Genomic DNA, 22,621 nt, shown 5'->3' with positions numbered 1-22,621 from the left:
GGTGATTTTTTAAACAATAAACCTGGTGATAAAAATACAGAGTGTAAATGATCTGGATACTGTTGAGAATCTAAAATGTTTAGAGTTTTTTTTGCCACTGCATATTTTCATACATGACAGGGGTAATGACTTTCTATTGTACAAAGAAACATATGATGATAACCCTTCTGTTAGGTGTGTCCAAACTTTTGACTGGTATTGTGTGCACTTGTGTGTAATCTGTGCTTTGTGGTGCCGGGCTGCTCTAATTGAACCGCCTGTGCCTTTGTTACACTATGCAAATATGAGACCCTGTCACTGGGATTCTCCAAAGTCTCTCATCTGTGCACCAAGTACATTTTTACCATCTATGCCAATTAAACAAGCAGAGATGGTTACTGTCTGGTTGGTCACAAAGCTTGAGCAGTTTCTTATATCCAACCAAACCAAGTTATGGTGAGTTGCACAAATGCAATCATAATTTGTCTTTATCCCTCTGCAGAATAATCAAATCACAGGGTTCTTGTGTTTTAAGCCAGGGAGGACAGTATAATGATGTCATATATATGTAGAATACTGGACCTCCAAATGAAGTCCTCCAAATACAAACATGGAGCACAAAGGTTGTTTTTGCAATAAACATAGTTTGGTGTTTACACTTGACCAGCTGTCAGACAAAGTAAAAAAAAAAAAAAAAAAAAAAAAAAAAAGGGAAAATGGCTAAAGCTGGAGTTTTAGCCACAGGTGTTATAGTGGGAAGGATCATTAAAAAAAAGCCAAATTGGGGTTTTCCAAGCCATTGCTACCCATGTAGAAACCCACCAATGAGATCTTTCCTGCTAATCTGTATTTACCATAAAGTCTCATACGCTTTATGTTTGTCTTTTTTTGCTAAGTGTTGGTGATGTTTCTTTAATTATTTTTTTTATTAACTGGAACTTTATTTTATACGTATTTTGTTAAACTGTTGTTGTCATTAAAGTGGGAGCCATGTCTTTTTGTTACGTTTTTTTGTTTGCCACATCATCAGTATTACTCTTGAATGGAGGTCAGTATTAGAAATCCCTGTTCTCCCACTTTAAACATTGTGCTTGTGTGTTTGTTTATTCTCAGTATGATCTCAGTAATCTATAATCAATAACAAATCAATAACTAATGAAGATTTTTATATAATTCAAATGAACCTGTGAGATATGAAATGATGATGTTAAAGCTGCATTGTGCTTCCCTTTTGTGTTCTTTCAGAGTTTTTCTGTTTTGGGGTTGTAGGCAGCACTTTTAAACTCTCTCATGCATATGGGTAGCTATTCGGGTCCATGTGCAGCTTTTTGCATTATATTGAAACATGGTGATTTCCCTCATATTTGCAATCACAGTAATACTTCACATTACTAAAAAGTAATTATACATGTCTCCCTCTCATGTCTCCCTCTTTGTATTTCTGACAACTAACAGTTGTTAACACCGCAATCAATATTGTAAATGTTTTGATAATATATATTGTCATTATTTAGTAATTAAAACTGCAGTTTACAAGTTAATGGCATATAAATGAGATGAAACACAACATCTCAAACTCAGTAGTGATTTACAAGCAAACATCAATGGACTGAAACAGGCCTACCAATAATGTCCTTTATTCTAAACCTTTTTTTAATTTGTCAGTCTGCAGTTATTAAAGTCCTTTCTATGAAAGGAAATGCCCTAAAAATATTATTTTTCATTTTGTAAACATTGTTAACTGTTTTTTTTTCCCCATAATGAAGTGTGGTGCGTGTCTTGCAGGTACTGATGTCCTCTAATGTATGCAATAAAAGGTACCTTTGCAGGAATATCGGTGTTCTTTTTATGTTGTGGGACTTTTTTTTGGCATGTTTGTCGATGAATGAGTGATGAATAATTTTCCCCCTGACCTCATATGTCTTTTTACAGAAACTATTTGATCTTGAAATAATTTATAATCACTCCAAATGGTTATTGATGGTTGGTTTAAAAAAATGCAGATTCCTTGTCAAATATCCTTGTTCCTTCTTATAATAATCATGAAAAAAGTTCAATAAATTACATTCACTATTGCCAACTCTGTTCTGAGAAAGATTAGATACATAAAATTGCTATATGACATCATAGATCAATCTGCTTATTGATTTATCCATTGTGACCTCTGGCATAACAATCATAAAGGGTGAAATAATATTTAATAGTGAATATAAATATATAGATAATGTAATCTAGGAGCTAGTTTTGCAAGAGTGCTGATATTTACTCTAAGACACTGTTTCCTACATTAAAGTTCCACCTGTTTTTTTAGAAAACTTTTCACCGAGCCAAATTTTCATCATGTTGTCTTTGAAATGTCAGTACTAATTATTAAATGCTTGTTAGGAGCACTTTTGTTTGACAGCAATATCACAGGCATTTTGGCTGTTGTGGTGAATATCAGCAAGGCTACAACTGCCACCCGATATTCCCTACAACAGTAGTCTTGCTTGTTTAATATTGCTTAAATATCTTAATAACACAGGATGGACCCTGCTGTTTTTTAAGCAATAAAACATTTGTTTTTTATATTAAATAATAATAATAATAAAATTAATAAATTCATGCCTACTAAAGAATTACAAAAAAACATTTTATTAATTAAAGCATAACATTAATGACATCATCCTTTAGAGTTTAAATATTAAATGTTGGAAATTTCCATTGGATATAAATGAATTAAACATTTGATTAAATGGATGCATTATTTAATGCACATTGTAAAAACGCACATATGTTTGAAGAAAGCATTGTGCATGGTTTTACAAAGTAGTACAGTTTTGTACTTTGATTTTCTGCTGGAACCATGAATATAGCATTAGGTTGTTTAATGGCACCATCAGTTACAGGATATTAAATGCAGTGTCTATAGTGCTGATTATAAATTAACAATTCTACATTAAAACATTTTTTATGTGAAATATATCAGTGTTGCTTCATGCTGTGTTAACATTAGCATTTGAGGTATTGAAGCATGAAGATGACAGGATCACACAGCTTAAAGGGAATCTCTTTATTGATATGTAAAAGTTTCACAGCTTCCAGTAGGTGATATACAATTAAAATCTCTCCCATTTCTGGTAAGTGTTATAGCATAATTCTTATCATTTTGATTGTGTAATTGGTAGCTTACTTTGATCCTGGTGTCCAGAGTTCAACATAGAAACTCGATCACTATCACTATATTTCATTTACACTTTTGAACAGAAGCAGTGATGTAAGATGTGGATTTATCACTGTCATGCAACTTGTTTATGGTTTACAGAAATCTCAATGTTTTACAGTGACAGACATTTCCTTGTGTATTAGACACAATAAATGGAATGGACTGATATATATATATATATATATAGCACCCTGGGAACTTCATTCAACAGACTGCTCTCAATTTCTGCTAGACAGATACAACCTGAAACAAAGAATCGGTACTTCTTCACTTTCTTGTTTACACTGAAATACATTTTTATCCTAGCTTAAGCCTCGTTGGAAATGTTAAACATTAAATATTGATTTTATTTAGACTGAAAATACTAAAATCACAAGGAGAGACAGAGTAGTAAGGTTGAACTGAAATTGCTATAGAATTTAAAATCATTCTATTTATTTTTCTTTTAAAAGTAGCTGCAGTGATCATCCTGGTCATCATGAAGGTTTGGATTGTGTGTGTGCTGCTGTGTGCTACCTTTACACTGAGGACTGTTACAGGTAAGCAGCAAGAAATACAACAAGCAGTGTAATAATTTTATGAATCATTGTGACTTGTGAAATGTTTGTAATGTGATTTTCATGTTTCTGAAGCTGCAGCAATTGAGACTGGACCTGAGGAGGAAGAGGTAGTTCAAGGTTAGTGACCACCAGCAGTAGTCTGGAATTTAAAGAAACTCTCTAATGCATTCTTACATACTTGGCTTATTATTATTATTATTATTATTATTATTATTATTATTGTTGTTGTTGTTGTTGTTGTTAAAAATATTGCCAAAATAGATACATTCCATGCTAATTCAGTGAAGAATATATATATATATATATATATATATATATATATATATATATATATATATATATATATATATATCAAATGAAATATAATCATTTTTGGCTGTAGTTTGCTGGTAATTTGGATAACTCCTCCGTAGAAACAACTGAATTGGCTGTTGAGTTGACTAATAATTTGTCAGCATATTTGTATACTGTTGTTGTTTTTTGTCTGTACTTATATTGATGTTGGGTGTCAATAAACAATATTAAGTAATACATTATCACTTGTGATTTCAGTTGAGGATAAAGAGGAAGCTCCCAAAGTCAATACTGCTGAAGGTAATTTTATTATACAAGACAATAAAGGGACTGATCAATTTAAAAAGTTTTTACAATAAATTCTAATAATTCTAATAACACAGAAATGAACATAAATGGAGTAAGCATAGAACAGAGATGTGCATTATTTTTACAGTTAAATCAGGCATCTGTCCACATGGATGGGTTAAACATGGATCACGCTGCTTTCGACTCATGAGATCAAGTCTGTCCTGGATCGGTGCTGAGGTAAATATCAAAATTTTAAGGCAAAAGACAGCAGAATAAAGAAAGAAAAAACATAGTTAAAAAAGTTAAGAAACTGTTTTCTTATGACAATCTCTAATCATATCTTGGGATAATTATGTCTGTAGGGACAGTGTGCAGCTGAACAGGCAAGACTGGCATCTGTACAAAGTCTTGGGGATCATAAATTCCTGCAGAGTTTGCTTGATATGGCTGGTCTGTCACAGGCTTGGATTGGTGCTTACAACTTCCAGGTTAATTCCAAATTAAAATTAAAATATAAAATATATATAAATTATACAAAAATAAATACAAATAATATATGAATAAAATGTAAAGCCAGTTTTGTTCCTGTGTTACTGATAGATATAGTCATTAGTAAGGTATGTGGTTGTGTATTTTATAGGGAACATGGCTGTGGGTTGACACAGCTCGCTTCTACTACAGTAACTGGTACTCACTGAGCAGTGTGGGCAGCTACCAATGTGCTCTCATGAACAGTAATGGTAATGCTTTCTTTCACATATACTCATATGTTTGATTCAGATATACTGTCTAATTCTCGCAAATGAAATGTAAATTTTTTATTTTCTCATTTGTTTCAGTTGGCTGGTCCAATACTATCTGTGAACGTGGATACCCTTACTTCTGTTCTATTGAGCTAAATACATGTTAAAGGACAGATGAATAACTGTCTATAATTTTAAAGCTGATATGGCAAAATAAATCCGTTTTCGGAACACTTGACTAATAAACACTTGATATCAATAAAATTTTTTACAAACAAACAAATGGTTGTGTTAATAAAAATGAGCTGGTATGGATTTGCTGCAAGTTAGAGCAATAAAGGATGCAGATGGAAGTGTGTGGATGAGTGAGGAGGATGTGTTAAGAGGGTGAAGGGAGTATTTAATGCTGATGAATGAAGAAAAAAAAAGAGAGAAGGATGGATGATTTGGAGATGGCGAAGCAGGAAGTGGATAGGATTAGTAAGGAGGAAGTGAGAGCAGCTATTAAGAGGATGAAGAGTGCAAAGTGGGTTGGCCCACATGACATACTAGTAGAAGCGTGAAGATGTTTACCAGAGATGACTGGAGTTTTAACAAAATTGTTTAACAAGATTCTAAATGGTGAGAGAATGCCTGAGGAATGAAGTTATGTGCTGGTACCGATTTTTAAGAATAAGGGAGATGTGCAGACCTGCAGTAACTACAGGGGAATAAAGTTGTTTAGCCACACCATGAAGTTGAGTTAAAAAAAAAAATTTTATTGAGAGAAAAAGAAGTAACATTTGCTCACTTGCAGACAAATGTTAGATATAAATGAATGAGCTGTGGTTTACAAAAAATATTCTTAATCCTCTAATTTACTGCTTAATTAATGAACTAAAATTAAAACAAAGTGTCAACATTGTTTGTAAAAAAAAAAAAAAAAAAAAAAAGCGATGATATTTTAGTGGTTGAAATGGGAATTTTGGGTTCAAATCAATAAAATATGGTTGTAGCGTCTTCTAGTGGACAAAACCTGTTAAAAAGGATATCAAATACATAACTGCTACATACAAACAGCAATCACCACCAAGAATTTTGGATTTTCTAACCGATTTTCTATGGGTGAAAGATCTGGACTGCAGGTTGGCCATTTCAGTACCCGGATCCTTCTTCTACACAGCCATGATGTTGTAATTGATGCAGTATGTGGTCTGGCCTTGTCCTGTTGGAAAATACAAGGTCTTTCCTAAAAGAGACGACGTCTGAATAGGAGCATATGTTGTTCTAGAACTTGGATATACCTTTCAGCATTAATGGTGCCTTTCCAGATGTGTAAGCTGCCCATGCCACACGCACTCATGCAACCACATACCATCAGAGATGCAGGCTTCTGAACTGAGCAATAATAACAACTTGGGTTGTCCTTATCCTCTTTAGTACGGATGACATGGCGTCCTTCAAACTTTGATTCGTCTGACCACAGAACAGTTTTCCACTTTGCCACAGTAAATGAGCCTTGGCCCAGAGAAAACGCCTGCGCTTCTGGATCATGTTTAGATATGGCTTTTGAGAGTGGACCTGAGGAGGAACAGGTACTTCACGGTTAGTAACCACCAGCAGTCAGTAGTCTTAGATTTAAAGAAACTCTCTAATGCATTCTTACATACTTGGCTTATTATTATTATTATTGTTGTTAAAATATTTGCCAAGATAGATTAATTCCATGCTAATTCAGTGAAGAATAAAATAATTTGTTTTAAAAATATTATAAAATATAATCATTTTTAGCTTTGGTTTGCTGGTAATTTGGAAAATTTCTCAGGGGAAACTACTGAATTGGCTGTTCAGGAGTTGATGAATGAATCGTCAGCATATTTGTATACTGTTGTTGTTTTTTGTCTGTACTTATAATGATGTGGGAGTCAATAAACAATATTAAGTAATACGTTATCACTTGTGATTTCAGTTGATGATAAAGAATAAGCTCCCAAAGTCAATACTGCTGAAGGTAATTTTATTATACAAGTCAGTTAAAGGGGCTGATCAATTTAAAAGGTTTTTACAATAAATGTATGTTCCTGTGTTACTGATAGATATAGTCATTAGTAAGGCATGTGGTTGTGTATTTTACAGGGAACATGGCTGTGGGTTGACACAGCTCGCTTCTACTACAGTAACTGGAACTCACTGAGCAATGTGGGCAGCTACCCATGTGCTCTCATGAACAGTAATGGTAATGTTTTCTTTCACATATACTCATATGTTTTATTCAGATATACTACAGATAGTCTAGTTTTCGCGAATCGTTTCGTTTCAGTTGGCTGGTCCAATACTATCTGTGAATGTGGATACCCTTACATCTGTTCTATTGAGCTAAATACATGTTTCAAGGACATAGATGAATAACTGTCTATAATTTTGAAGCTGATATGCCAAAATAAATCTGTTTTCAGAACACTTGACTAATAAAAACTGTTGATATCAATAAAAAACTTTAACAAACAAATGGTTGTGTTAATAAAAATGAGCTGGGATGGATTTGCTGCAAGTTAGAGCAATAAAGGATGCAGATGGAAGTGTGTTGATGAGTGAGGAGGATGTGTTGAGAGGGTGAAGGGAGTATTTTATGCTGATGAATGAAGAAAATAAGAGAGAGAAGGATGGATGATTTGGAGATGGCGAAGCAGGAAGTGGATAGGATTAGTAAGGAGGAAGTGAGAGCAGCTATTAAGAGGATGAAGAGTGCAAAGTCGGTTGGACCAGATGACATACCAGTAGAAGCGTGAAGATGTTTACCAGAGATGACTGGATTTTTAACAAAATTGTTTAACAAGATTCTGAAAGGTGAGAAGATGCCTGAGGAATGAAGGAATGAGCTGGTAACGATTTTTAAGAATAAGGGAGATGTGCAGACCTGCAGTAACTACAGGGGAATAAAGTTGTTCAGCCACACCATGAAGTTATGAGGTTTTATTTAGTTTTTCTGTTGGGAGAATAAGAAGTAACATTTGCTCACTTGTGTACCAAATGTTAGATATAAATGAATGAGCTGTGGTTTAACAAGAAAATATTCCTAATCTTTTAATTTACTGCTTATTTAATGAACTAAAATTACAACAGTGTCACAACAGCGTTTGTATAAAAAATTAAAAATAAAAATAAAAAAATGATAAGAAATTTTAGTGGTTGAAATGGGAATTTTGGGTTGAAATCAATAAAAATTTAGTTATAGCGTCATCTAGCGGACAAAACACTTTAAAACATATCAAATACATAGCTGTTGCATACAAACAGCTTAAACTTAGATTTAAACTTAGTTGATGTGAGATTAATACAAGGAAATAGTAATACAACTATATTTGTATGCTTTTGTTTCTTTTTTACAGAATTAAAATAAAAAATTACATCTGTCGTGAATGAAATAAAAATAAATCTATAAACTAAATCTGGAGACTAAGATGTTCATTGAAAACATTGTCATAGAGGTGGTGGTGATTTTGAAACTTAATAGATGAAATTAAAACAATTCTAAAGTTCTTTGTTCTACTTTCGGAAAATTCAATATTCACGTGTTAGACAGCAACCAGCGCTACCATCAACACCACAATAAAAGTGATATCTTTTGGAAAAAAATATTAATCAGTCCTTTAGTACAGTTCTTCTCACTTGTAGAAGCAATGCCCAATCTGTTATGGAGGCTTATGGTGGTTTGTGTGCAGTCTTGTATTATTGTATTTCTTTAATGCACAGTCTACATCCAGAATTTATGCTAATGTAGTTTTGTTAATTTGCCATTAGTGAAGTACACAGTCTGCATTAAAAACATTCATGAATGACTACATGTATTCTGTGAGCATTGCAGTTTATTCACAAAGGAACTAAATCTCCAGCTGGGCCAGTAGTGACAGTTATCAGGTGGTGTTTGTGTCTAGAAGGTGACACAAATTGATATGATTTTGAGCTAATATGTCAATTGTTTTTTTATGTATTTCCTGGTTAATCAATATTCAATAACCTGTTTTAGTAACATATCAGCTGTGTTACATTTCTAACAGTTTCTAATTATAGGTTAATTTTCAGCTGTGCCTATTTCCATCCTAAGTGCATCAAGTGAAATGTCTGTAGATTTAGACTAAAAATGATTCCACTGCGGAAATACAAGAGTCAATAACATTAGTGTTGAAAGTATTAGTATTTAAATTTATACGATATATTCCAGTCCATTTAATCAATTGTGTATAATACACAAGGAAATGTCAGTAACTCTAAAACATGTTCTTGCAATTTGTTTATGGTTTACAGAAATCTCAGTGATAAATCCACATCTTACATCACTGCTTCTGTTCAAAAGTGTGAATAAAAAATAGTAATAGTGATCGAGTTTCTATGCTGAACTCTGGACACCAGGATTAAAGTAAGCTACTAATTACACAATCTAAATGATAAGAATTATTTTATGCTATTGATGTCCTGTAACACTTACCAGAAATGGGAGAAATTTTAATTATAAATATTAGTTTATTTGGAAAAAGCATTGGTCTGTTGATGTACTGGATGTTTTGCGATGTACAAATAACAGAACTTGTACTGGGACCATAATGATTAAGTGAAGCTAATTAATGACAATATCACACAGCTATATCACACATCTCTTTATTGTTATGTAAAGGTTTCACAACTTTCAGTATTTGATTTACAATTAAAATCTCTTCCATTACAGGTAAGTGTTACAGCACATCAATAGCATAAACCAAATCGTATAATTTAGATTGTGTAATTGGTAGCTTACTTTAATCCTGGTGTCCAGAGTTCAACATAGAAACTCAATCACTATCTTATTATCTTTTTCACTTACTATCTTTCATTCACACTTTTGAACAGAAGCAGTGATGTAAGATATGGATTTATCACTGAGATTACTGTAAACCATAAACAAGTTGCATGACCATGTTTTACAGTGACAGACATTTCCTTGTGTATTAGACACAATTATTGGAATGGACTGGTATATATAGCACCCTGGGAACTTCATTCAACAGACTGCTCTCAATTTCTGCTAGACAGATACAACCTGAAACATAAGAATCGGTACTTTCTTGTTAACACTGAAATGCATTTTCATACTAGCTTAAGCTTCATTGGAAATGTTAAACAATAAACAATGAAGGTTTTATTTAAACTGAGAATACTAAGATCATAAGGAGAGACAGAGAATAATAAGATGGAACTGAAATTGCTTGATTTCATTCAAATTTTAAAGCATTATATTTATTTTTCTTTTAAAAGTAGCTGCAGTGATCATCCTCATCATCATGAAGGTTTGGATTGTGTGTGGGCTGCTGTGTGCTACCTTTACACTGAGGACTGTTACAGGTAAGCAGCAAGAAATACTAAATGCAGTGTGAGGATTTTATGAATCATTGTGACTTGTGTAATGTTTGTAATTTTTCACATTGTTTCTGAAGCTGCAGCAATTGGGACTGGACCTGAGGAGGAACAGGTACTTCAAGGTTAGTGACCACCAGCAGTGGTCTGAAATTTTAAGAAACTCTGTAAAGCATTCTTACATATTTGTCTATTTATTATTATTTTTTTTATTATTATTAGTAGTAGGAGTAGTGGTAGTATGTTGTTGATGTTGCACAATAGATTCATCTCATGCTAATGCACTGAAGAATACAATTTATTTTTGGCTGTCGTAGTTTTTAATTTGGAAAATTCCTCAGGAAAAACTACTGAATTGGCGGTTGATGAGTTGATTAATGAAGGTCAGTATAATGGGATCCTTTTTTTTTTTTTTTTTTGTCTGTACTTATATTGATGTTGGGTGTCAATAAATAATATTAAGTAATACATTATCACTTGTGATTTCAGTTGAGGATAAAGAGGAAGCTCCCAAAGTCAATACTGCTGAAGGTAATTTTATTATACATCAATATCTGATAAATGTAAAAGATTTTTACAATAAATTCTGAAAAAAACAATAGAAATGAACATAAATGGAGTAAGCATAGAACAGAGATGTGCATTATTTTCACAGTTAAATCAGGCATCTGTCCACATGGATGGGTCAAATATGGATCACGCTGCTTTCGAGTCATGAGATCAAGTCTGTCCTGGATCAGTGCTGAGGTAAATATCAAAATCTTAAGACAAAAGATGGCAGAAGAAAGAATCCTGTTTCAAGATGCACTGGATGCTAAGCAAAGAAAAAAACTATGATTGTTAAGAAAGTTAAAGTAAAAATTAATAATGAACTGTTTTCTTATGACAATCTCTAATCATATCTTGGGCTAATTATGTCTGTAGGGACAGTGTGCAGCTGAACAGGCAAGACTGGCATCTGTACAAAGTCTTGGGGATCATAAATTCCTGCAGAGTTTGCTTGATATGGCTGGTCTGTCACAGGCTTGGATTGGTGCTTACAACTTCCAGGTAACTTAATAATATATTACAGTAGACTCTGAATGTCATTTGAAATTAACTACAAAGTGTACACATCTGAATCTGTCTGATGATCCTTAAAGAAAAATATATAAATTAAAACAATATATTAATAAAATGTAAAGCCAGTTATGTTCCTGTGTTACTGATAGAAATGGTCATTAGTAAGGCATGTGGTTGTGTATTTTACAGGGAACATGGCTGTGGGTTGACACAGCTCGCTTCTACTACAGTAACTGGTACTCACTGAGCAGTGTGGGCAGCTACCAATGTGCTCTCATGAACAGTAATGGTAATGTTTTCTTTCACATATATGCTTTATCCTTTTTTATGCTTAAATGTCATACAAAGCATTTCACTGCACGTCATACTCTGTATGTATGTGTATGTGACATATTGAACTTAGTCTGATTTGATTTCTTATACTCATATGTTTGATTCAGATATATTGTCTAGTTCTTGCAAATCAAACGTTTTTTTCTAACTGTTTTATTTTCTCCTTTGTTTCAGTTGGCTGGTCCAATACTGTCTGTGGAAGTCGATACCCTTACATCTGTTGTATTGACCTAAATAAATGTTAAAGGACATGGCTGAATAATTTTTCATAATTTTGAAGCTGATATGGAAAAATAAATTGTCTGTTTTCAGAACACTTGAGTAATAAACACTGTTGATATAAATAAAAAAGTAACAAACAAACAAATGGTTGTGTTATTTAAATGCTCATCTTTTTTTTACGAATACTGTTAATGATCCTTGTATTTCCAAAGTGGAATAATTTTTAACCTGAATTTACAAACAGTTCATTTAAAGCTCATAGGATGTAAATAGGCACAGCTGGAAATGTGGCTATTGAATATTGATTAACCAGGCAATAAATCAAAAACAAGTGATATATTAGTTCAAAATCATTTCAATTTGAGTCACATTCTAGACCACGGGTCACCAAACTTTTTGAAACTGAAAGCTGCTTCTTGGGTACTGATAAATGTGAAGGGCTACCAGTTTGATGCACTCTTCTGAAATAACAAATTAGCTCAATTTACCTCTAATTATATGTTATTATTAATAATTAATGATATTCATCTATGTGAAGACACTGATCATGTTAATAATTTCTCACAACGATTATCAACAATGATTTAAGGTAGGATGAGAAAAGTAGGCAGGAGTACAAGGAGATGCGGCAGCAGGTAAAAAGGGATGTGGCGAAAGCCAAGGAAAAGGCATATGAGGAGCTGTATAAGAGGTTGGACACTAAGGAAGGAGAAAAGGATTTATACCGATTGGCCAGGCAGAGGGACCGAGCTGGGAAGGATGTACTGCAAGTTAGAGCAATAAAGGATGGAGAGGGAAATGTGTTGACTAATGAGGAGAGTGTGTTGAGAAGATGAGGGAGTTTTTTGAGCAGCTGATGAATGAGGAAAATCAGAGAGAGAGAAGGTTGGAGGATGTGGAGTTGGTGAAGCAGGATGTAGATAGGATTAGTAAGGAGGAAGTGAGAGCAGCGATTAAGAGGATGAAGAATGGAAAGTCGGTTGGACCAGATGACATACCGGTAGAAGCGTGGAGATGTTTAGGAGAGATGGCAGTGGAGTTTTTAACCAGATTGTTTAACAGGATTCTGGAAGGGGAGAGGATGCCTGAGGAATGGAGAAGGAGTGTGCTGGTACCGATCTTTAAGCATAAGGGAGATGTGCAGACCTGCAGTAACTACAGGGGAATTAAGTTGATCAGTCACACCATGAAGTTATGGGAAAGAGTAGTGGAAGCCAGGCTGAAAGAAGAGGTGACCATCTGTGAGCAACAGTATGGTTTCATGCCGTGGAAGAGCACCACAGATGCCTTATTTGCTTTGAGGATGTTGATGGAGAAGTATAGAGAAGGACAGAAGGAGCTGCATTGTGTATTTGTGGATTAAGAGAAAGCGTACGACAGGGTGCCGAGCGAGGAGTTGTGGTATTGTATGAGGAAGTCAGGTGTGTCAGAGAAGTATGTGAGGGTGGTGCAGGACATGTATGAGGACAGTGTGACGGCAGTGAAGTGTGCAGTAGGTACGACAGACTGGTTCAGTGTGAAGGTTGGACTGCATCAAGGATCGGCCCTGAGCCCTTTCCTGTTTGCAGTGGTGATGGACAGGTTGACAGACGAGGTCAGACAGGAGTCTCCCTGGACTATGATGTTTGCAGACGATATTGTGATTTGTGGTGAGAGTAGAGAGCAGGTTGAGAAGAGCCTGGAGAGGTGGAGATATGCGCTTGAGAGAAGGGGAATGAAAGTCAGTAGGAGTAAGACAGAGTACATGTGTGTGAATGAGAAGGAGGGCAGTGGAGTGATGCGGTTGCAGGGAGAAGAGGTGGAGAAGGTGGAGGAGTTCAGGTACCTGGGGGTCAACAGTGCAAAGTAATGGAGAGTGTGTTAGAGAAGTAAAGAAAAGAGTGCAGGCAGGGTGGAGTGGGTGGAGAAGAGTGACAGGAGTGATTTGTGATAGTAGGGTATCTGCAAGAATGAAAGGGAAAGTTTATAGGACTGTGGTGAGACCTGTGATGTTGTATGGATTAGAGACAGTGGCATTGAGTAAAAGACAGGAGGTGGAGCTGGAGGTAGCAGAGCTGAAGATGTTAAGGTTTTCGTTGGGAGTGACGATGATGGACAAGATTAGAAATGAGTTTATTAGAGGGACAGCACATGTAGGATGTTTTGGTGACAAGGTGAGGGAGGCAAGATTGAGATGGTTTGGACATGTGCAGAGAAGGGACATGAATTATACTGGTAGAAAAATGCTGAAGATGGAGCCACCAGGTGGGAGGAAAAGAGGAAGGCCAAGGAGGAGGTTCATGGATGTGGTGAGGGAAGACATGCAGGTAGTTGGTGTGAAAGAGGCAGATGTAGAGGACAGGGTGGTATGGAGATGGATGATCCGCTGTGGCGACCCCTAATGGGAGCACCCGAAAGAAGAAGAAGAAGAAGAAGAGAAGAAGATTTAAGGTAGGAAAAAGATAAATATCAATATGCAAAACTTTATTTCTATAACTCTCTGCAAGTATTTACATTCTCAAATAATTAATTTTACGTTTTCACTAGTCACTAACAATTTCTAACAAATCATGCAAATAAATGCGTTGCATCATGTTTGTACAGATTATCAATTACGAAACATACAAAAATAAACTTGGAGACCAGCTAGCTCTTATCTAATATGAAACATTTTTTAAAGTTTTTTTTTAAATATTGTTATTTTCAAATTCACACCAATGCAAGTGTGATTTAAAAAAGAATAGCAACAAAAAAATTAGATGCATCTCACTGGTAAGTGGCGCTATGGTGAGTTATTTTTAGAAAAGGCCCGCGGGCAACTCGTGGTCTTTGCGAGCGAACTGGTGCCCGTGGGCACCATGTTGGTGACCCCTGTTCTCGTGGTAAACATAACCACCAACTGATATTTGCTATACTTGACCAGCTTGAATGTTAGTATGTTTGTGAATGAAAATGAACGCTCACAAAACACATAACTTAATTCATGATGGTAGTGCTGACTGCTTTCTAAAATATGACTATTGAATCTTCTGCATACACTCAATTGAATGAAGGAAAAAACAAATAAACTAATAAATAAAGTGCAGAATCAGAATTGCTTGAAAATAGAAAATTATGTTTCATAAATCAACCACACCTGAATGACCATCATTGTTTTACAATGGACATCTTAGTCTCCAGATTTATGTTATATTTTTGTTTTTATTTATTTCATGACAGGTGGAAATTTTCATTTAAGTTCTCGAGTATTTAGGCTATGGCTAGTGTATTTAGGCTATGGCTCTGACAAACCCAATTAGTTCTTTTTTAATGGAGAAAAAGAATAAACATTTTTAATCATAAATTTTATGCTTTTGGTGGTGATTGCTGTCTGTGTCTAATTGTAAATTTGGCTCCATTTGTTTTAAAGCTTTTCTTCCACTAGATGACACAAACACTAAAATGTATTTATTTCAAGCCAAAATTCCTCTTTTAACTACCAGTCGACTAATTATTATACATAGGCACATTTCTTATGACCTGCAACTGCCTCAGTGTTGCTTCATGCTGTGAAAATTGCTGATTTTATCCTCTGCTTATCTATACCATTAACACTACCATTTTACTTACTGTACATATATGTGGGATCCTGTGGAAATGAGATCAATTTTAGACATCGTTCTCCCATGTTAGAGATCAGAAGTAATTGAACAGGTCTGCGTGAGATCAGGGTGGATTTCTACACAATGGTGGAAAGACATTTGTACCAATTGTGCATATTTTTAACTTTCTTTCTTTCTTTTTTTTGTGACTGAATTGTCTTGGCTTACAGTATTTATAGATTTATTTATTTTTGGTCTGATTTTCTCAACTGATTTATTTAATATTTTACTGTAGTTTTTGTTTTGGTCTGATCACTGTTTACTGGTTATACATGTTAAATTACTTTCTGGTATATACATGTGTGCTGCCAGAGTGCTCACACAGAGAATTTTGATAGCTCAGTTGGTAGAAGGGAGGACTTTAGATGTTTATGGAGAGAACTACTTTAACTGACTATTAAATAACAATTTAGGGCACTTAAATATTTTATGTTGAATTAGATATATAGATATTTGTTTATTTGATAAAAGGTTCTGGTAAATTGCGGCATTGAACCCAAAAAGATAAAGTGAAGCTCATTATTGAACGTATCACACAGCTTACAGGAATCTCTTTATTGTTTTGTAAAAGTTTCACAGCTTTCAGTAGGTGATCTACAAGTAAAATCCAGCCCATTTCTGGTAAGTGTTACAGCACATCAATAGCATAAACTAATTCCTATCATTTTGATTGTGTAATTAGCACGTTAATCTTGGTGTCCAGAGTTCACCATAGAAGCTCAATCACTATCATCATTTTTCATTCACACTCTTGAACAGAAGCAGTGATGTAATATGTGGATTTATAACTGAGATTTCTGTAAACCATAAACAAGATGCCTGACCATGTGTTACAGTGACTGACGTTTCCTTGTGTATGTTGATTAAATGGACTGAAATATATGGCAAATGACTGGTATTCATTGAATATATTAAAATACTAATACTTTTTAACACTAATATTAATGACTTTGTATTCTCGCAGCAGAATCATTTATAGTCTAAATCTACAGACATTTCACTTGACGCACTTAGGATGGAAGTGAAAACAGCTGGAAATGAACCTATAATTAGACACTGTTAGGCAATACATTAAAAACAATTGACATATTAGCTCAAAATCATGTCAATTTGTGTCACCTTCTAGACATAACCACCACCTGATAACTGCTGCTACTGGCCCAGCTTGAACGTTAGTATGATTGTTAATTGTCAACAGCTTATAGAATACATAACTTCATTCCTGAATATTTTTATTGCAGACTGTGTACCGTGCTGATTGTAAATAAACAAAACTACATTAGGAGAAATACTGAAAGTTGACTGTACATTAAAAATGACAAAAATAATACAAGACTGCACACAAGTGAAAGGGAAAGTCTGTAAGTAAGGTGTTTAGTCACTATGAGCCTCCCTAACAGATTGGGCATTGCTTCTACAAGTGACTGGATCTGTACTGAAGGGTTGATTACCATTCTTTTCAAAACATATAACTTTTGTGGTGATGATGTCAGTGCTGGCTGCTTTCTAACATGAATATTAAATCTTCTTCATACACTCCATTGAATGAATTATTACATTAATTAATTAATTAATTAAGTGCATGTTCAGAATTGCTTGAATTTTTTTCTGGATTAATTAGGTTTACAAATCAACACCACCTTAATGATCCTTAATGTTTTACATTGGACATCTTAGTCTTCAGATTTATTTTATATTTTAGTTTTTATTTATTTCATGATAGGTGGAAATTTTCATTTCGGTTCTTGAATTGAGTATATTTTAGTCTATGTTTTTGACAATCCCCGATTCGTCATTTTAATCGAGAAAAATTTACAAATTTTAAGTCATAACCTTCATGCTTTAGGTGGTGATTGCTGTCTGTGTCTAGCTGTAAATTTGGCTCCATTTGTTTTAATGCTTTTCTTTTTCACTATTTGACACAAACTCTATAAATCATTTAATTCAAGCCAAAATTCCCCTTTTAATGCCAGTTAACTAATTATTATAAATAGGCACATTTTTTATGTCCTGCAACTGCCTCAGTGTTGCTTTATGCTGTGAAAATTGCTGTTTTTATCTTCTGCTTATCTATACCATTAACAATAGCATTTTTCTGTCAATTTCTAGGGAATCTAGTGGAAATGAGATCCCTTTAAGACATCAATCTCCCATGTTGGGGAACAAAAGTAATTTGACACGTCTGCCTAAGAGATCAGGGTGGATTTCCACACAATAGTAAAAAAAAAAAAAAAACAGTTGTACAAAGTATGCATATTTTTATCCTCAACTTTATTTATTTATTTATTTATTTTGTGACTGAATTGTCTTAGCTTACAGTATTTATAGATTTATTTATTTTTTGGTCTGATTACATTTCTTTCAGAATTCTTAATGTGTGCTGCCACAGTGCTCACACAGAGCATTTTGGTAGCTCAGTAGGTAGTAAGGAGGACTGTAGATGTTTACGGAGAGAACTTTTTTAACTGTCCATTAAATAACATTTTAGAGCACCTACATGTGTTACGTTGAATTGAATACATAGATATTTGTTTATTTGATGAAAGCATTGGTGTATTGAGGTATTGATTCATAAAGATAAAGTGAAGCTCATTAAAGACAATATCACACAGCTTACAGGAATCTCTTTATTGATTCACACTTTTAAACAGAAGCAGTGATGTAAGATATGGATTTATCACTGAGATTACTGTAAACCATAAACCAGTTGCATGACCATGTTTTACAGTGACAGACATTTCCTTGTGTATTAGACACAATTATTGGAATGGACTGATATATATAGCACCCTGGGAACTTCATTCAACAGACTGCTCTCAATTTCTGCTAGACAGATACAACCTGAAACATAAGAATCGGTACTTCCTCACTTTCTTGTTAACACTGAAATGCATTTTCATACTAGCTTAAGCTTCATTGGAAATGTTAAACATTAAACAATGAAGGTTTTATTTCAACTGAGAATACTAAGATCATACAGGAGATCATAAGGAGACAGATCATAAGGAGAGACAGAGAATAGTAAGATGGAACTGAAATTGCTTGATTTCATTCAAATTTTAAACATTATATTTATTTTTCTTTTAAAAGTAGCTGCAGTGATCATCCTCATCATCATGAAGGTTTGGATTGTGTGTGTGCTGCTGTGTGCTACCTTTACACTGAGGACTGTTACAGGTAAGCAGCAAGAAATACTAAATGCAGTGTGAGGATTTTATGAATCATTGTGACTTGTGTAATTTTTGTAATTTTTTTTACGTTGTTTCTGAAGCTGCAGCAATTGAGACTGGACCTGAGAAGGAACAGGTACTTCAAGGTTAGTGACCACCAGCAGTAGTCTGGAATTTAAAGAAACTCTCTAAAGCATTCTTACATATTTGTCTATTTATTATTATTTGTATTATTATTATGATTAGTCATAGTAGTAGTAGTAGTAGTAGTAGTAGTAATAATAGTAGTAGTAGTAGTAGTAGTAGTAGTAGTAGTAGTATGTTGTTGTTGTTGCCTCAATAGTTTAATCTCATGCTAATGCACGGAAGAATAAAATTTATTTTTTGCTGTTGTTAGTTTTTAATTCCTCAGGAAAAACTACTGAATTGGCGGTTGATGAGTTGATTAATGAAGGTCAGTATAATGGTATACTTTTTTTTTTTTTTGTCTGTACTTATATTGATGTTGGGTGTCAATAAACAATATCAAGTAATACATTATCACTTGTGATTTCAGTTGAGGATAAAGAGGAAGCTCCCAAAGTCAATACTGCTGAAGGTAATTTTACTATACAAGTCAATTAAAGGGGCTGATCAATTTAAAACATTTTTACAATAAATTCTGAAAAAACAATAGAAATTAACATAAATAGAGTAAGCATAGAACAGAGATGTGCATTATTTTCACAGTTAAATCAGGCATCTGTCCACATGGATGGGTCAAATATGGATCACGCTGCTTTCGAGTCATGAGATCAAGTCTGTCCTGGATCAGTGCTGAGGTAAATATCAAAATCTTAAGACAAAAGATGGCAGAAGAAAGAAACCTGTTTAAAGATGCACTGGATGCTAAGCAAAAAAAAAAACTAAGATAGTTAAGAAATTTAAAGTTAAAATTAATAATGAACTGTTTTCTTATGACAATCTCTAATCATATCTTGGGCTAATTATGTCTGTAGGGACAGTGTGCAGCTGAACAGGCAAGACTGGCATCTGTACAAAGTCTTGGGGATCATAAATTCCTGCAGAGTTTGCTTGATATGGCTGGTCTGTCACAGGCTTGGATTGGTGCTTACAACTTCCAGGTAACTTAATAATATATTACAGTAGACTCTAAATGTCATTTTAAATTAACTACAAAGTGTACACATCTGAATCTGTCTGATGATCATTAAATATATATTTATATGATCGAAAAATATATAAATTAAAACTATATCTTAATAAAATTAAAAGCCAGTTATGTTCCTGTGTTACTGATAGAAATGGTCATTAGTAAGGCATGTGGTTGTGTATTTTACAGGGAACATGGCTGTGGGTTGACACAGCTCGCTTCTACTACAGTAACTGGTACTCACTGAGCAGTGTGGGCAGCTACCCATGTGCTCTCATGAACAGTAATGGTAATGCTTTCTTTCACATATATGCTTTATCCTTTTTTATGCTTAAATGTCGTACAAAGTATTTCACTGCACGCCGTACTCTGTATGTATGTGTATGTGACAAATAAAATTTGATTTGATTTCATATACTCATATGTTTGATTCATATTTATTGTCTAGTTCTTGCAAATCAAACGGTTTTTTCTAACTGTTTTATTTTCTCCTTTGTTTCAGTTGGCTGGTCCAATACTGTCTGTGGAAGTCGATACCCTTACATCTGTTCTATTGACCTAAATAAATGTTAATGGACATGGCTGAATAATTTTCCATAATCTTGAAGCTGATATGGAAAAATAAATTGTTTGTTTTCAGAACACTTGAGTAATAAACACTGTTGATATCAATAAAAAATGTAACAAACAAACAAACAGTTGTGTTATTTAAATGCTCATCTTTTTTTACGAATACTGTTAATGATCCTTGTATTTCCGAATTGGAATCATTTTTAACCTGAATTCACAAACAGTTCACTTAAAGCTCATAGGATGTAAATAGGCACAGCTGGAAATGTGCCTATAATTAGACACTGTTAGGAATCTAACAGGGCTGAAATTTTATTAAAACAGGCTATTGAATATTGATTAACCAGGCAATAAATAAAACAAGTGATATATTAGTTCAAAATCATTTCAATTTGAGTCACATTCCAGACCAGGGGTCACCAAACTTTTTGAAACTAAGAGCTGCTTCTTGGGTACTGATAAATGTGAAGGGCTACCAGTTTGATGCACTCTTCTGAAATAACAAATTAGCTCAATTTACCTCTAATTATATGTTATTATTAATAATTAATGATATTCATCTATGTGAAGACACTGATCATGTTAATAATTTCTCACAACACTTATCAACAATGATTTAAGGTAGGAAAAAGATAAATATCAATATGCAAAACGTTATAACTCTCTGCAAGTATTTACATTCTCAAATAATTAATTTTACAACTTTTTCACTATCCACTAACAATTTCTAACAAAATACTCTGATATCTGAACTCTGAAATAGTTGAATAGCTGAAATAGCCGCGGCGTACGACAGTCGTAAAACACGATTTGGTCATAAGTAGAGTTGGCTATATTTACAGTACTGTGAAATTATGCCGGAAGCTGGCGCACTGCCGCGGCTAGCGATTATGGTCGTAAATCGCATAGGTTGCAAGTCGACGACTACCTGTATATCGGTCCCATAACGTTACGTAGAGGCACTCCGTATCAACACAAACGGGCAGTCTCACCAACAGTTGATAAGACGAAATCACACTCCGTTAACACATTTCCTAATGCACAAACAAACGAAAACACTTTTACAATAAAAACAAACCAGTATAACGCGTTTAGCGGTTATTTAAATGTTTTTCAGCACGAGCGTTTCTGCTTCCGAACTCTCTCGAACGCGACTCGTCTCGATCTTTCTCTCATTTGATTGACTCATTAACCACCAATCACATTACAGTCTCATATGCATGGGTGGGTATAAAATAATAAACATCCAATCACAGAAAAGATATTAAAACTAGATAGTAACCAGCACATGTCTTCCAGGTGCATTTAAACCAAACTTTAGTGCATACACGGGGTTTCTTAACTCTTTTGCCGCCATTGACGAGTTAAAGGGATACACACTCATTTTCAGATCACATTAAAAAAATCTCTTTTAACACGACACAGTTTAATGGATAGTGTACTTAAACCTTATTATAAAACAAACCTTTTCAGCCACAAATATCTGAATAGGGCAGTTATTTTAAATAAGCTTTTAAATAAGTATGACTGTAGCTTTTATATGCACATATTTTTTTAACATACTGTTAATGATCCTTGTATTTCCGAAGTGGAATAATTTTTAACCTGAATTTACAAACAGTTCACTTAAAGCACAGAATTGCTTGGAAATAGAAAATTATGTTTCATAAATCAACACCACCTGAATGACCATCATTGTTTTACAATGGACATCTTAGTCTCCAGATTTGTTATATTTTTGTTTTTATTTATTTCATGACAGGTGGAAATTTTCATTTAAGTTCTCGAGTTGAGTGTATTTAGGCTATGGCTCTGACAAACCCAATTAGTTATTTTTTAATGGAGGAAAAGAATAAAAAAAATTTTAATCATAAACTTCATGCTTTAGGTGGTGATTGCTGTCTGTGTCTAGTTGTAAATTTGGCTCCATTTGTTTTAAAGCATTTCTTCCATTAGATGTCACAAACACCAAAATGTATTTAATTTAAGCCAAAATTCCTCTTTTAACTACCAGTCGACTAATTATTATACATAGGCACATTTCTTATGACC

At 34.1% G+C, this 22,621-nt stretch overlaps 2 protein-coding genes and 1 long non-coding RNA gene across 9 annotated transcripts; all 3 read left to right on the top strand.

The window, feature by feature from the left end:
* The first annotated feature begins 3,541 nt into the window (after positions 1-3,541).
* Positions 3,542-14,932, top strand: LOC310725426 (ladderlectin-like). Of its 4 annotated transcripts, XM_083540362.1 has the most exons (9): positions 3,542-3,723; positions 3,817-3,861; positions 10,757-10,822; positions 10,929-10,970; positions 11,095-11,186; positions 11,364-11,489; positions 11,691-11,790; positions 12,009-12,645; positions 14,487-14,932. In XM_083540362.1, the coding sequence occupies exons 1-8, from the start codon at positions 3,663-3,665 to the stop codon at positions 12,077-12,079; spliced, it is 603 nt and encodes a 200-aa protein (XP_083396488.1). In that variant the 5' UTR covers positions 3,542-3,662; the 3' UTR covers positions 12,080-12,645; positions 14,487-14,932. The 4 variants fall into 4 exon arrangements, with proteins under 4 accessions (XP_083396488.1, XP_083396491.1, XP_083396489.1 ...); XM_083540365.1 differs by lacking the exons at positions 10,757-10,822; positions 10,929-10,970; positions 11,095-11,186; ... (2 more) ...; positions 12,009-12,645; positions 14,487-14,932 and adding exons at positions 4,297-4,338; positions 4,475-4,566; positions 4,692-4,817; positions 4,970-5,069; positions 5,169-5,342 and having other exon boundaries at positions 3,544-3,723; XM_083540363.1 differs by lacking the exons at positions 3,542-3,723; positions 3,817-3,861; positions 10,757-10,822; positions 14,487-14,932 and adding exons at positions 9,357-10,142; positions 10,341-10,427; positions 10,520-10,564 and having other exon boundaries at positions 11,691-12,318.
* Positions 7,182-7,560, top strand: LOC310725436. Its single transcript, XR_014533360.1, has 2 exons — positions 7,182-7,287; positions 7,372-7,560. It is a non-coding gene; the product is annotated as an uncharacterized lncRNA (long non-coding RNA).
* A 3,199-nt stretch (positions 14,933-18,131) lies between the features above and the next one.
* On the top strand, positions 18,132-21,162 carry LOC310725629 (rheacalcin-1-like). 4 transcript variants are annotated; one of them, XM_083540623.1, is made up of 9 exons: positions 18,132-18,534; positions 18,767-18,853; positions 18,948-18,992; positions 19,259-19,300; positions 19,403-19,444; positions 19,576-19,667; positions 19,845-19,970; positions 20,189-20,288; positions 20,502-21,162. In XM_083540623.1, the coding sequence occupies exons 2-9, from the start codon at positions 18,793-18,795 to the stop codon at positions 20,570-20,572; spliced, it is 579 nt and encodes a 192-aa protein (XP_083396749.1). In that variant the 5' UTR covers positions 18,132-18,534; positions 18,767-18,792; the 3' UTR covers positions 20,573-21,162. The 4 variants fall into 4 exon arrangements, with proteins under 4 accessions (XP_083396749.1, XP_083396748.1, XP_083396747.1 ...); XM_083540622.1 differs by having other exon boundaries at positions 18,770-18,853; positions 20,189-21,162; XM_083540621.1 differs by having other exon boundaries at positions 20,189-21,162.
* Positions 21,163-22,621: the final 1,459 nt, after the last annotated feature.

Source organism: Silurus aristotelis, assembly GCF_946808225.1.
Source record: "Silurus aristotelis genome assembly, chromosome: 4".
Classification (NCBI taxonomy): Eukaryota; Metazoa; Chordata; class Actinopteri; order Siluriformes; family Siluridae; genus Silurus; species Silurus aristotelis.
This window is presented reverse-complemented; position numbering and strand designations above follow the sequence as displayed.